The 15,424-nt window shown below is 44.1% G+C and overlaps 1 protein-coding gene across 1 annotated transcript in view; it reads right to left on the bottom strand.

The window, feature by feature from the left end:
- Slc30a8 (solute carrier family 30 member 8) overlaps positions 1-15,424 on the bottom strand; it is a 44,288-nt gene that overhangs the window by 15,847 nt on the left and 13,017 nt on the right. Inside the window, 5 exon segments of the mRNA XM_012517446.1 lie at positions 1,439-1,515; positions 1,518-1,588; positions 5,558-5,711; positions 11,187-11,225; positions 11,228-11,321. Of these exon segments, the coding sequence (XP_012372900.1) occupies positions 1,439-1,515; positions 1,518-1,588; positions 5,558-5,711; positions 11,187-11,225; positions 11,228-11,321 (435 nt within the window).

Raw genomic sequence — 15,424 nt, 5'->3', positions numbered from 1 at the left:
GCTTCCTCAATTGCTCTGGCTCCTTTGGATCATGGCCCTCCATTTTGAGATCGGACTCCCATTTTTCTTCTTTTTCATACTGATGATTAAAGATCAGAAGACTAGGGGACTCACTCTCCCCATATGTTAAGGACTGAGATGGTGAGTATTGTTAAGTGTTCAGTCATGAGGCCTGACCTAACTTCTCACAAATTAATGAAAGTACAGAATGTGTGATGAAACTACGCACAAAGATGTCCAAATGATACAAGGATATTTCAACCTTAATTATGATGAGGAGCAAAATAGAATCATTTATTCAGAGCCTGCACCTGCCCAATATTCAGCCCACCCCTACTATTGGCAGACTGGGGTTAGTTCACTTCTTTCTCTCTCCAGTGTGACATACACTCAACACAGGCAAGTTTCATGCTTTCCTAGAGGTCTAATCCAAGGTGTTATTCTTGCTCCACCCTTCCACTGGGACTGCTGGCTTCAGGGTGAGACACATGACATTCTGTCCTTGCTGAAGTTCAAAGCCACAGAAAAGTCCATGCTTCACTTCCCCTAAGAAGCGTAGCCTTCAACCCAGCCTCTGTGAGGCACACCAACTTTCCACGAGTGATTACGCTTCTCAAGTATTTTTGCCTTGAACTTGAATCTTTCCGTGAGCATTTTTTTCAGCTGAATCCATAAAGGTCATTGTAATTTTCACTTACATGCTTCCACATTTTAGGAAAAATAGTGAAAAAGAAAAAAAAAGGATTCCCTATGATTTGAACAATCATGGTATATAAAGACAGAGCTACATGCTCTTCTCTTTTGCTTCACCTCAACCTAGATCTCTTAGGCCTAAGAACCCCTGGCTTGTGACCAATGCAGACAAAAGAGTGAAAACAGGTGCTCTGCCCTCCCCCATCCAAGAGCAGGTGCAAGACCCAGCGAGGTCAGCTGGACTCCCTGTCCCAGAAACATGAATCTTCAGTGATGATAAGAACTGCAGATAAGTGGTTGAGTCACATTTATTTCAGCATGGTGCCTGACACAGAAATTGGTCTCTGAAAACTGGGTACCAAAGTTGCTCCTTTTTTCTAACTTAATTTCTGTCCTGAAGTACGCTCAATAAATTCCAGCCAATAAGGGTGTTTTTGCTCCAGTGAGCCAGAGATCTTTTCTGTTGTGTACAATGTAAGAACCCTAGGGTACTCTCCATTGCACTGCTGTCCATCTTTACACTGCCACAAAACTGCTATTTTCTTGAGATCCTAGAGCCCAGTAGTTACATTTGTCTTCAGAATTCAGGAAAAGATTAAGATTTCTATCTCTGGGTGTCTTTTACTCTTGCAGAGTAGTCTGTATAGCTAAATGTAGACTGTGAGATTGATAATAATGGAGGGACTGCTTCTACCTACATAATTCACACAATCACAATGATGATGGGCATATTTAATCATCTCACCTTAAAGTGGATGATAATGGTACTGATTAGCATGCTGACGCTCTGGAACACACCCCCAAGTGCATGCACAAAAGTGGTCTGACACTGGCATTAGCTCGGCCTTCCTTGTGATTGTGGTCAAGGCATCCCTTGTGCAAAAGTACACTTATTCTGTAAGAGAGCACAATGCCTTCGCATACATGAGATTAGCCCTACAGAACCTATGTAGCACAGTAAGAGAATCAGCCATGGAGCTAGGTATCCAAGAGGATAGGTAGTTGAGATATTTACTCTTTAAAAACATGCTCTTTTGGACTTGTGTGGGCAAAGGTGTATCCTTAAATTTTAAAAATTTATCACAGGACAAACTACAAAAATTCACCTCAGTTTTCTCATTCATCCATCTAATACTGTTCAATTTCACATTAAAATTGAGAAAACATAATTTCTTTGGTGAAAATCAAGTGTTTGATAATGAAGAACCAATCTCATTCATCTTGTAAATACTAGGCACTGTGTTAGACTTTATGCCAAGCTTCGGTAGACTCTGACTAAGTATACAGATTCCAAATGTAGAAAGCAGTAGATGGGGCAAAATAAAATAAAAAGTACTGAATTTCATCATCATTGAGGTTTTACATCTTTTATTTTGCTTAATTTTGTTAATTTCCTTGAGTATTTGAAATTGGAATAATTTTCTAATGGCCTATGACAGGAGAAATATGCTTAATATATATAGTTATATCTCCAGAAACAGAAATATACTTGTTAAAGTGTATTGACTTACTACTACTACTTTACTACTACTAACAAATGAATTTGTTAATGTCCATGTGTGTATACATAGACATTCATGACATATTACAAGGTATGATGTCACTTGTCCCCACCACATTGATAGACACTGAAAATGATGCACCCAAATTTATTTCCCCATCACCTAGAGATGTATTAGAATGAAGGTACAGTGAGAGCTGTTTCACTGGTGGGTAACAAACAGTGTTTTACCTAGGATCCCTCTCTGAACACTTGGGAACAAGAATTTAAAAAAAAAATCCTAAACTTGTTCTTTGGGATACCATAACTCAATCTTTTTGAAGGTGAAGTGTTTGACAGATCGCAGGCCTTCTCCACAAAGTAGACGATGGCTGCCTGCCAAGTGGTCAGCATCAGAGAATGCACAATGCGAGCGTCAGTGCTTAGGAAGAGACTCACCCTCAACTGTGACCTTCCATTCAAGGCTCTCTAGAGAAGTGAGAATCAGCGTGGCTCCTCCCTGGCTTTGATTGTGATGAGAACAGCAGATGTCTCTCTCTCTCTCTCTCTCTCTCTCTCTCTCTCTCTCTCTCTCTCTCACACACACACACACACACACACACAGACAGAGAAATTTCTAATTATAATATGTCTACTAAGAACTGGTGCTATGGACAGTACCAGCACTATGAAAAGTCCAATGTATTAAGAGAGATACAGCGCCTCAGCAAATCTACAAGGATATTCTGTAGTTAAATAGGATGAGAAGAGGGATTGTTTCAGGCACAAAAGCTTAGCCTGCGACAGCCATAAGACTCAATCCACAGCTTTCATCACAGAATACTTCATGACTTCTACTGGAACTTTCCACCCTGGTTTTGGGTCCCTAGGAAATAGGCTTATCCCCCAATTTCAGTTCTGATATCTCTATATTCACACAACAAAACATTTAGCAGCACTTGAAACCTGCAAACCCAGTTCTTGGAGGAAACGGTACAGTCACTCGGCACCTTTATCCATAAATAACTGCCACCCTGTGCAGGGGAGCCGCACTTTCCAACTCCCTTGTCCTCCTACGTGTGGAAAGTACCTGCAATGCTCAGGTCAGTGTTCAGAAGCATTTACAGTGAAAATGACATTTGGATCATGTCTGTTTTAAAAGTCAAATTCCATCACGAAGTTCCCAGAGTGATGTGGCTGTTGGCAAGGTATATCCTTTGTCTTTATCTGGTGTCAACACAATCTAGGAAACTCCCAGAGAACTATTAATGCTTTTGCTCTTCCTGCTGCCTTGAGGAATACTGTTCTCCTTCTATAGAGATGCTGCTATTGACCCCCAGGCAGCAGTGTATGTGTTCTGGAATATTTATCTCCCAAAGGTGATAGATTTACACTGGTCTGCCCATACCTTTGCTTCCACTGCTGATGTGAAGCACAGTTTCACGTTAACTGGTAGGAGATAAGATCTAGTCTTTGAGAGAAGATCAAACAGCATTGTTCCATTTAGCTCTGAGACCTTGAGAAGTAGCTCACCAAGTAAGAGTTGGGAACTGAAGTATCAAGAGGAAGCCTCTTGAAATGAGTCAAGGGAGCATTTTCAAACTGTATGTGCACAGATTGTCCTCTAGCTCCTCTAGTTCCACATGCCTCTCTTACCGGCCACTGATTAAAACACCATTCTTCTGTCACTGTCTGCTTCACTTTCCTGTAGAATCCTCCCTGACAGCATGTAGCAAGCTGTGCTGCAAGCAGACAGATGGCAAGTTGGTGGGGCCGGTCGGTTACCTCATCTCGATGCTCGGCGCCAGTTGTGCTTCAGATTTTGGTGTTTGTTGGATTTGGGGATATTTGCAGAGACTTTACTAGTTATGCAACCTTAATCTGAATATCCAGAATGGTCTAATAAGCAGAACTTCAGGCATCACTGATGCTCATAAAATTTCTGAATTGAGAGCATTTCAGAATTGGGATGTTTGGGTTAGGGGTGCTTAACCTGTATAGAACTTCCTTTATGGATGTGATAAATTACCACCCTAACACAATATAAATTTATTGCTTTCTAGTTCTGTAGTCAAAAATGTAGAGTAGATTTATAAGCGTATACTCATTCAGGAGGCTCTGGGGGAGCAACTTATTTTCTTGCCTGCTCCTGGTTCTACAGGCCTCTTACACTCCATGGCTCCAGGCCCCTCCCTCCATCTCTAGTGCCAGCAGGATGGCATTTGCTCTCCCTGCTGACCTCCTGTCATCTCTTTTCAGGACCTTTGTGGATAAAATAGGCCCACCTGGGAAGCTCCTAAGAGCCTTCATGTCTTAAAATACTGAATCACACTTGTAAAATTCCTTTTTCCATGGGAAGTTCACATACTCAGAAGTTCAAAGTACTATGATATAGAACCCTCTGGGCTGGGTAATTATTTTGTCTACCACATTTAACAGTAGGATGGACAAAGGAGTGAAAATAGGAGGGAGGGAAGGAGGGAGGGAGGGAGGGAGGGGGAGAGAATATTAAGTAAAATTGGTAATAACCAGTTTATCAAAATAGGAGAAAATTTACCCAAAGGCATCAATGCCTTGGCCTGAAAATTATATTGTCATGAGCATGAGCAAGCAAGTAGTTAATTTTAGAAACAGCAAACCTACATGGCAAGGGACCTTCAATTATCATTTCCTTTAAGATCGATTTAAGATTGACTAAATGAGAGATCAACAGGCGAAAACCAAAGAGAGAGTTCAGTTAACACGGCTAAAGGAGAATTTTTGTGTCATCACAATGGTGCTAAAAGATAAAATAGATGAATTGTTATTTCTTCTTTTAAAACATATGAAACTCACGAGCATTTTATGGCAAAATTGCAAAGAGAATGCTAAAGTAGAAGGAGAACTGAAATAAATGGAATTTAAGATCCCTTCCAAGTCAGCTCTCTGAGGGCTCATAACTGTTCATGTACTAAAACTTGAAGAGGAAAATGTCTCCCCCTGTACCCATCAACATGCAGTAGACAGCAGAATGGCCAGGAGCTGATCTGGGGTCTGAGTGTGTGGATCTGGATGACTGAATTGGTAGGGTACATCAGCTCATGGAGCCTGTTTCCTAATCTGTGAGGTGTGGGTGATAGAAAATTTATCATGTATATCCAAAGATCCTCCTGCACCTCTAGCACATTGGAAGCTTTTGAAAGTGGTACCTAGAAGAAGCCAATGTTTATGAGTCAGTGTTTATGTCCATTAGTTTATGGTTCTCTAGATTATTCGCAGTCTTAGAGGCAGGCATACACTGTACCGTAAGATCTGTATCCTCTTTACAAGTAGAGGAGTTAAAATTATAATTTCTTGTGCAAAGTTGGAGATAAGCACAGGGCCCTCAATATGGGGGTGACTTACACAACATTGGCCTCCACTGCTCACCCAGAAATGATGATTGTCAAGGTGGCTTGGATCTGGCAGTTGGGGTGCAGCAGGCGTACACTCACCAGGTATATCAGCACACCAGTCATCACCCAGATGAGGAGGATGGACAGCCGGGCACCAAGGACCTCTGGGGACTGAATCATACAAGATACCTGGTATGGACCATGCCACCCATCCCTTCTCCCTTCCTAAACACCCTAATGCTGCTTGCTTTCTTTCCCCAGAAAGTGTGACTGCAGCCTGGTTTGCAGGCATGGACAGATTCCAGTGCTGAGATGCGGGCTTTGCATGTTACCTTCATAAAACACCAGCATCTGAGTTCATTACGCTCCATGTTGCTAGGTAATTTCAAGCCAGTTTTCAGAACATATTAATGGCTACCCTTGCTGCTTTCCTCAGGGATGGTAATTTAAATAGGTGCTCAAATGATCAACACTTACTAGGAAGTTAAATAAAGAAACACAGTGAATAAAATGTGTTTAGAAACTCTGAATTTCATCACAAAACATTTACAGCTTGCCAATACCAGCACCTTTAGTGGAATAAAAGAGTAACAAGGGAAGGCTTGAGAGGGTGCTTGACGAGAACGAGTTCCATTTGCCAACCAGGCATACTGTACACACCAAGGCCAGGCTTGGAGGGTGGTCAGTGCTCTAGATGCTTCTTAAGAGCAACTGCCAGGGAGAGAAGCTTCAGGCTGGAGACACTACCTTAACATTTGAAGGTGTGATAGCGCTCAATCTGCCCTTGGGGGAAAATACTTTGCTCAGTGGACATCTGTTAACACCTCACGCTGATCTTTAACTCTTCTAAAAAGCAAGGCTCTAGAAATGTTTTGTGCATGACTAAGTCAAGCTCTTTCCATGATGTTCTTATCCCCTTTGAGCTAATACCAAGAATTAGTCTCCTTGAAAGCAGAGTAATGTGGTATTAGCTAGTGTGTGGCCACTGTTGCCCAGACTTCAGTCACAGACATACAGCCTCCATGATTCTTCATGACATTTGCCTTCTAACCACCTCATCTTGTCTTCAAACACATTCATTCTTTGTACTCAGTTTCTTCCTAAACAAAGTTTCAATGAAATCACAAATGTGCTGTGCTACTTTATTCCCTAATGTATACCATATATATTATAGCATGTACAATGAGTGCCCATATGATGTTTAAAAATCACACAACCATCCATCTGTAAAACATGGCATATAGTATAGGAAATGCTGGGCCAATGTGAAGGGTGTGAGTTCAAATGTCAGATACATATGAGTATATGTTCAAGTGGCATCCACTTCAATTTAAAGGCTTCGAGTTTATTATTCTTAATAGCTGAATAATGCTCCACTGTGTAAAAATACCACATCTTCTTCAACCATTCCTCAGGTGTTGGGCATCTTGGTTGGTTCCAAGATTTTGCTATCACAAAGGAGGGCTGCAAGGAAAGTCAACATTTTGGCCCTAGCCTTCTAAGGTCAACTAAGACTCAGGACATATGAAAACTTGTACTGTAACATCATGTAACTCAGTAGTGTCCCAAATTTTCTGATCAAGGAGATTATGGGGCCAAAGAGGAAAGTGATGGATGATGTAGAGTGTGCCTAAGGAGAGTCACATGGAGAGAAAACATTCTCTCAGGCTTTCACAGAGGGCACACTGGCCAAGCAATGGCCGTGACTCATCCACAGGGCTGACACTGACAAAGGTTCTACAATCTGAGGTACAGGATCTCAGGATAAATCCTGAGGGGATTTCAATGACCTTATCAGACCCAAAAGCTACAACTCTTGTTGCATAGTTACTGCTTTACCTTGGTCTTAACCATCCAGCAGAAAAGTATAAAAACGAAATGTAAGAAGTAAAGCCATGCTGTTCTGTTGAGCTGTTGGGGACTCAGGTCAACAATATCTGACATTGCCAATCAAGCAGAAGACCCAATACTATTATGAGCTACTGGACTCTTTTAGAATATTTTGCTGAGTTTACATACCTATAATATTCAAATAATGGAACTTAACAAAAAAGGGGTATAGAGATGAATGTCCATTTTGTATCTGTGTATTCAAAGTGGTTAGGAGATATATAGTTACATTCTCTTAATGAATACAAGGATTTGTTCTAATGGTGTTTGTAAATAGGATATCATGTCTGCATCTTGTACAGCAATTAACCACTAGGAAGAATGTATGCAATGTGTTAATTATTGAAACTGTCCTACCAATTTGATTTGAAACTGTCTCATTGCTATTTGTTTGTCAATAAAACTATGGGGAAAAAACGTCAGACACATATGGTCTGCCTGTGGCTGGCACAAGAGCCTCTACACAATTCACTTATTCTACCTGAGCCTGGTGTGCCTTGTATTTAAGAAAGGTTTAATAATACCACGTGTGTAAAATAAGTTGGAGTATGTTATGGGTTGAACAGTGTGCCCCCAAAATTCATGTTGAATTCATCAGCACCTTGTTATTATAACCTTGTTTGGACATAGGGAATTTGTGGTTGAGATGAATCAAGAAGAAATCATATTGGGGCCAACCAGATAGCTCAGCAGATTAAAATTCCTGTTTAGGCAAAGTGCAGTGGCTGGAGTTCACTCCCTGGAGTGCTGTGCAGCCCCCGCCCCAGGGTGTACTGAGATGGAGATTGAGACTGGGCATGGTGGCAGGAACCTGTAATCCTAGTGCTTGGGAGGCTGAAAACAGGAGGATCACTACGAGTCCAATCTGTGTAGTGAGACTCTGCAGACCCTGAGGACCTTGTAGGCCCTGTACTAAATACATTAAGGGAAAAGAAGAGATCATACTGGAATAGAGGGGCCTGCAATCCTGTCTACCTCTAATCCTGTCTTATTCTAGGGGAGATTTTCACCCAGACACGCACACAGTGCAAACAGCCTGATGTTAGAGTAGAGAGCTACAAAGGTACAGCAGGGATTGCTGGAAAATCACTAGGATCTAAGAGGCATGCACAAAATAGATTCTGCCCCCTAGGCCTCAGAAGGAACTGACCTGGCTGATGCCTGGATCCAGGACCTCTGTGTTCCAAAACTATGACACAATACATTTTTAGTGGAGCTGTCTAGCTTGAAGTACTTTGTTAAGACAACTCTAGGAAGTTAATACAATATATAGAAAAACTAAAAAAACATTTATTTTTTTTTAGTCTAGTCAAACAACTTAAAACTCCCTCTGCAGAAGTTTCAGAAGACTAGAATATAATTTCTGGCTGGCTAGAAAAAGGGACTGAGTTTGCAGATGCCAATTAATGTGTTTTCTTCTCAGGGAAACCCCAGTCCAGATACATAAGCATTGTGTTCTCCTCTCTGACCCCATGACGAGAGAGGCGTACTGAGCAGGAGCTAGGACAATAAAGATCAAACATCCAATACAAAGGTCAGAAGTTGAGTCTAGGAATCAGTAACTGGTTAGATACAAGAAGCCATGAGGGCCCTTTGACAAGTGCTACTGTGGTTGCTGAGAAATCTGTTAGGTGAGCCCAGTCCTCCTCTCCTAGGTGAGTGCAGGCCTTTGGCTGCCAAAACAGGAGGTGTATCTACCACGGTGCTGTGTAGTGTGGTGAGTAATAATCCTATGGCTATCAAAATGGAAATTAACTAAAATAAAACATGTTCAGCTGTGCTCACCACACTCAAAGGCCTCAATGACAACCTTATACTTGTATTATATTTATTCTTTAATTTAGTTTTATTTATACTTGTACTATAAATATAATTTCTAGCACAACAGAAAGTCCTATTGAACAGCTCTAGCCTTGTAGATTGTCAGTGTTCATGGATTTCCATGGCAAAAATGACAAAAAGGACTGCAGCAATCTAAACTGAGTCAGTGTATTTATAAACAACCCCACTTTTACAAAATAGCTTGGCCCAATGTTATCAGAAAGTAGAAAGTACATATAAAAATTTATACAAATGATGGCTGTTTGACCAAAGCTAGGTGGCTCCCAAGCATAGCTCTGCTTGGGACTAGAAGGTTTCCTAGATCACTGTCATAAATTATATTTATTGCTGCTTATTGTTTCATCTTTCTGTGAATGTCAAAAAAAGGCAATCCAAAACACCTGCAGTGATAGATTGTTAGTAAGAAACCAGAACTTCCTAGCATTCTGAAGTGAGCACTTGTGGTCCAAGCTGTGGTCCATACTGGGTCTGGTGGCCCCTGTCAGTGGAGGCTGCCCACGTGGGCTGCCCTTGCTCTGCCCTCAGATTTCAGTGACACTGATTTTCTTAACCAGGGTGGAAACACAGAACTGTAACTTCTGGTTTCTGGGATTTGCACAGAACACTCGGGCAGAAGCTCCTCTAGCTGATGTGAGGAGTGGCACAGAGCTGGAGAGGAGGGGCTGCAGGGCACATGCTGGGAGGCAGGTGTGAGCGGCACAGACGAACCAAAGTAAAAGGCTGCCCAGAGACCGTCACTTTAGCCTGTCCCAGGCCACTTCCTACACGAGAGCTAGCCGTTCTTGTTTCTTCCAAGAGAGGAGAGGAATTTTCTTTCTTTCTCCTCTTGCTCCTAACCCTCCTCCTCCGTTTCCTCCCTGTCTTTCTTTGTTGTTTTGTGGATGGCTAATTGACAGCTGGTTTATTGATGGCTGTCTTAAAGCTTTCTCTGCTGCTGTAATAGAATAGCCTAATCTATAAAGAAAAGAAATTTATTTCTCATCATTTGGGAGGCTGGGAAGCCTGAGATCAAAGTGCCAGCAGCCAGCAGGGGCCCTGGTGCTGCACTATTGCGTGGCAGAAGGGCAGAAGATGAGAGGAGACTGGGAAGCACTCGCTCTTTTAATCAGCGACATAATCGTGGTGCAAGTCATTGATGAGCACAGAGTGCTCATGACCTCATCATCCCCACCGCTTACTACTGTCACAGTGAAACTAAATTGAAACATGAGTTTGGGAGGCTGCATTTAGATCAGCGCAATGGGCCAGTGGGGGCCGGGCAGAAGAGCCCCGCGCTGCTCTGACTTCTCGGGAAGGGGTCTGCCATCTCCGCCCCGCTCCTCAGCTCTCTGGGCCTTACTTTACAATATGGCCCCTGCTTGACCTTTAGTTCTCCCTCCTGGGGAGGCAGAGTAATATAGTGAACATTGGCATGACTGTTTCTGCACGGCGAAACCCTGGGGCTGGGGTTGGGGCTCAAGGGGTATACGTCCCTGCCATCCCATAGAAGAGGAGCCAGCACCACTGATCTGGCCGTCGCTGAGTTATTATTATTTTGGGGGGTGGAGGGTGGTTAGTACAGGGTCTACAGGGTCTCACTACATAGATCTGACTCAGTGATTCTCCTAGTTTTAGCCTCTGAAGTGCTGGGATTACAGGCACGCACCACCATGCCCAGTCTCAATGGCCGCCTCAGCACGCCCCAGGGGCGGGCCAGCATGGCTCGCCAGGGATGGAACCCGGGGAGCTGCCATCACTGAGTTACTATTGAGAGCACACAGTCCCACAAATACATTGATTCTGTAGTGTGCACCACACAGGTCCCCCTGAGGCATTTGCTTTCAATGGGGCTTTGCTCTTTATCTTCCCTTTTCACCCTTGGTTTGTCTCTGAGATCCTATCCCTGTTGCTTAAACAAAGAACTGTACCTGCTCGGTGCCACCCAAACGTCAGCCTTCTGGAGGGGTCCTTGAGGACAGCCGCAGGGAAAACAGACTGAGCAGGAAGCTTGTCAGGTCCACCAAGAGATGGGCAGCATCTGTGACCACGGCAAAGACTCCCGGCTATGTCCCCACCTACGGGAAGTGAAATGGGACACAACACTCAGGCCAGGAAGGCCAGGAACCTTCACACACATACATGTAGCCACAGTTGGTGAAAGACCAGACTCACACAACCACACAAGAGAAAGGCTCTTAAAGTTGGTCTAATCCACCTCTTCTTTCCAATTTGACAAGGGAACTGAGACCTCCTAAACCAGACAGGATTTGAGCACGCACAAATAGACTGAGAGGGAGAGAAAAGGTACAAGACTCTTAACTGCAGGGGGTGAAAGTTTTTCTATAAACCAGAGGCTGCAATGTGCCCTGCAGGTGTGTTACTTCATCATGTGGTTTGACCAAAGTCCCTACCACTTCCTTTTGTTCTCCTGACTTGTATTGTCCACCTCAGTTCAAGATCCTTGTTACAAATAACGGAGCAGAAAGGAAAAAAGAAGGCACCTTACAATGGGCATACAGAGACTAACAGCACTCCAATAAAACATAAAAATAGGCCCGTGGCTGTGAGAGTTCTGCTTTGCTTTCTCTCTGTTTGGCTTGCTCTCTTTCCACCCCTCCAATTCTCCTCTGAAAAGCCCTCCAGCTTCCAGTGTAGAAATTAAGGTAAAACTTTGTCCTTTCTGCACTGAACAGGGCCTAAGTCTGGGAGCAATAACCTCTCTGGCTTTCACTACATCTTCCCAGAAAGAGCCTTCGCTGACTGATTAGTCCTCCCTGAAGCTGTTTATTGCCCTGTGTGCTTCAAAGCAAGCGACTGTCAGTCATCCATGCTTCCAGCATCAGACTCACCTTGTCTCGCCTAATGATTAAAAAAAAATTACACAGATAGCTCATAATTGCAATAATCCCCACAGACCATTGGCTCTAGCTGCACTTAATAACTGGTTTGTCAGAGTTTAATGGTCTGAAGCAAAATAGTCTTCAAGCTTGTTACTGAGCTGTCAGTGCAAAAATCAGAATGATTCATTAGCCAAAAGGCAACATTTTGCTAGCAAATCAGCTGTCCTTCCAATTATCCTCTAATGTTGCTCTCTGCCAAACTTGGTCCTGATAATAAAGCTGTGTTAATAATGCATTATTTTTTGCCCGCAGAACGACTACACAGAGAGAAGCAGTGTGCTGCCGTCTCCTCAATGAATGATGAGGATTCCATGCTCTGGGCTGAAACTGTAATCTAAATGGAGGAAATAAAGTCTTGCAGGGGTTCCTCAGCTGGCTCAGATTAGTCAAAGGCAACTGAGAAAGAAACAGGCTTGCTTCGGAAGAAGCATGTTAACATGGAGGCCTGGGGCTCGAGAATCACTTTGCAACCATCGAAGCTGCTCGTAAGAACCATCTAGAAACTACGGGAGATTACAGATGAATCCTATAGAGCAAACTGTTTGCAAGAGGTAGTTGGTGGCTACTTTTGTGTCTATTCCCGAAAGCATGAGGTGCTATTGAGAGTTCAGTCACGCTGACCAGGGAGTACCATCGACAGTTCAGACAGGGAGCAGCAGAGTGCAATCGCTCTCCTTGGGGACCTCCTGCCCGACGCCCACTGACGGGCTGGAACCAGAGAGCAGGGGAGGCTTGAGGAGCCACACGCAGAGAGGAGGGTAAGGATGGGCAAGGAGGAAGGAGGAGGCAGGAGCAGGAAGAAGGAAGCGCAGGCACGAAGGCACAGAGGCGAAGGGCGCGGTGCTCCTCGGGTTGGACGCTGCTCTGCGGGCTGAGTGGACCTAGTGACACTTTTAAGCTGAAACCGTGACATGTTCATGTTTGTATTTGACAGAAGCCTTGACCAGAAATAGAGACAACGACCTGGAGGGGGGAGAAGCTGGAGATTAAGATGCAGCAGCAACAGGGAAAGGAAATTATGAGGCAGGCATGAACGGACGAGGGAAGCAGCACTTGTACTTCGGGAACACTCGGCAAGATGTGCGGAGCTGTGCGGTCGTAAGAGGTAGGAGAGGTGCAGAAAGGGTTCGGTCCCGGGGATGGACTCGATCTATGGCCCACACCTTGAGGTGGCCACAGAACGCCACCTGGGATTTGAATACTTGCTGCTGCATCCTCAGGACACGCTCCTTGGAGAACAGAGACACCTGTTCCTCCTCTGATAGCAGGAGCCTGGTGTCCCATGAGTAGGCTACACCATTGTGTGCTATAAATTTATTTTTACAAAACAATCTTTTTATCTTATAACCAGCATGATTATACTGCCCTATACTCTATGTTGTGTCAAAAAAATTCAGGGGCCAGCCAAATAGCTCAGCAGATTAAAGCGCCTGCTTAGGCAGACACGAGGGCTGGGAATTCTATCCCTGGGCCTGCCATACTGGCCCTGTACCTGGGATGCCCTGAGATGGCAATGAGACTGGGTGTGGTGGCACTTGGGAGGCTGTAAACAGGCCGATCACTATGAGTCCCATCTACACAGTGAGACCCTGTACACCCTGTACACCCTGTCCTAAATACAAAAAAAAAAAAAAAGAAAGAAAGAAAAAAGAAAAAAAATTCATCAAGCTATTATCTAACTATCCTGAAAGCAGGCAACACTGTGGACAATTAGCACACCACAGTGTCCATAGCCATGTCTTGACATTTCTTAAGTTTCCAATACCACGAACCTCAACATATTTGTTGTACAAGCTGGTGAGATCCTGCTTGTAGAAAAAATGTAAGCACCCCCTTGCCAATATTTGGTTAGCCCACCACCACCAGCTGTATCTTTCTCTGAGGAAAGAAAACCTTTTCCCTCTCAGCTGCCATCATTTTCCCAGCCTGCAGCCAGCTCAGCATGTCTTTCAGCAAGCTTGTGTCTCTCACATCTTTGAGGAACTCTGAGGCCTTCAGTAACTCTGAGTGGGGATAGGGCTACTCCTAGCTTCTTCCTGCAGGGATGTCTGTGCGCTTACAAGCACATCTCTCTGTGGCTTCTCCATGCAAGGCACTTTCAGAAGCAACATAAAGTCTCAACTCAGCAGCTCAAGAGCCCATGAAGAGTGGACTCATGGTGCTTAGATCCTTTGGCTTTACTCCCCCACCCCCTGCTCTGCACTGTGCTTCCCAGCAGTGGTTCCCCCCAACATAGCTCAGTGACCTCCCTCCCTCCCCCGATCCTAAGTGTCAATTATTCAGGTCTAAGGATCAGTCCAACTCCCCCGCTGGACCTCAACGTTTCTTGGCCTGCCTCTTAATGACCACATCTTCTGGTCACATCTTCCTCTGACCTTAGGTAGGCTCTTTCATTTCTATGTCATCAATGCCCAAACTTGCTTTAATAGCAATACAATTATAATGCATGGTCTCATGCTAGAAGAACAAACCTGGGTGGGATTGAATCAGGTATAGCCAAATTCTGAGGCTCAGAAGATTCCAGAGTCCTGCTCTGACTCCACTGATGCTATTAATTATCTCATAGACAGGCTTTCTTTCCCTTTATGAAAAAGGTGGGGCTCTGGAAGCTCTAGACCTGTACCATGTCTGCTCAGTAGTTGCAGAAAGAATTGAGAACATTGATTCAACTTCCCTATAGGAAGATCCAGACTCTGCTTCACCCAGCATAGCTGCTCACACTGAATCCTGCCTAGAGTCTGAGCTGCTCAGGCCAAGAGGATCAGAACCGCAACCAGTACAAGACTAACAAACAACTCTTAACAGGAAGTGCCAGGCCACTCCCAACACTGCCAGCTAAATTCCTAAGAATCTGTCTCAGGCCTGCCCACTAGAGATCTTTCAAAGTAAGGCCCGATGTTTCCTACCTGACAAGCTGCAGCAGTAGAATGTCATGCGTCCAGACCACTCCATCAAAGTCTCCCAGGCCCATAGGTGGTATGCTAATGCTACAGAGCCTGCCGAAGAAAGTACACATCAGGAAGAGAAAACTTGTATAAATATTTTAATACTAGATTTGTTGAGGTGTCATGAGATTAATACAAGATCCCTGTGGCCTTTACCATGACAACAGGTGCTCAAACTTGTAGCCAGGAGTCTCCAGGCATGTGCTAGTATGTTGGACTATGAAAGTGAATACATTTTTGGCAGACTCCATAGCTGTTTTCTCTGAGCATCAAGAATGGCCTTGGGGAGTCCTAGCCCAGGTCCGGTGAGTGTGCGGAGAG

Source organism: Octodon degus, unplaced genomic scaffold (assembly GCF_000260255.1).
Source record: "Octodon degus isolate 3935 unplaced genomic scaffold, OctDeg1.0 scaffold00179, whole genome shotgun sequence".
NCBI lineage: Eukaryota > Metazoa > Chordata > Mammalia > Rodentia > Octodontidae > Octodon > Octodon degus.
The sequence above is the reverse complement of the archived record's forward strand: the minus strand, read 5'-3'. Positions and strand labels throughout refer to the sequence as shown.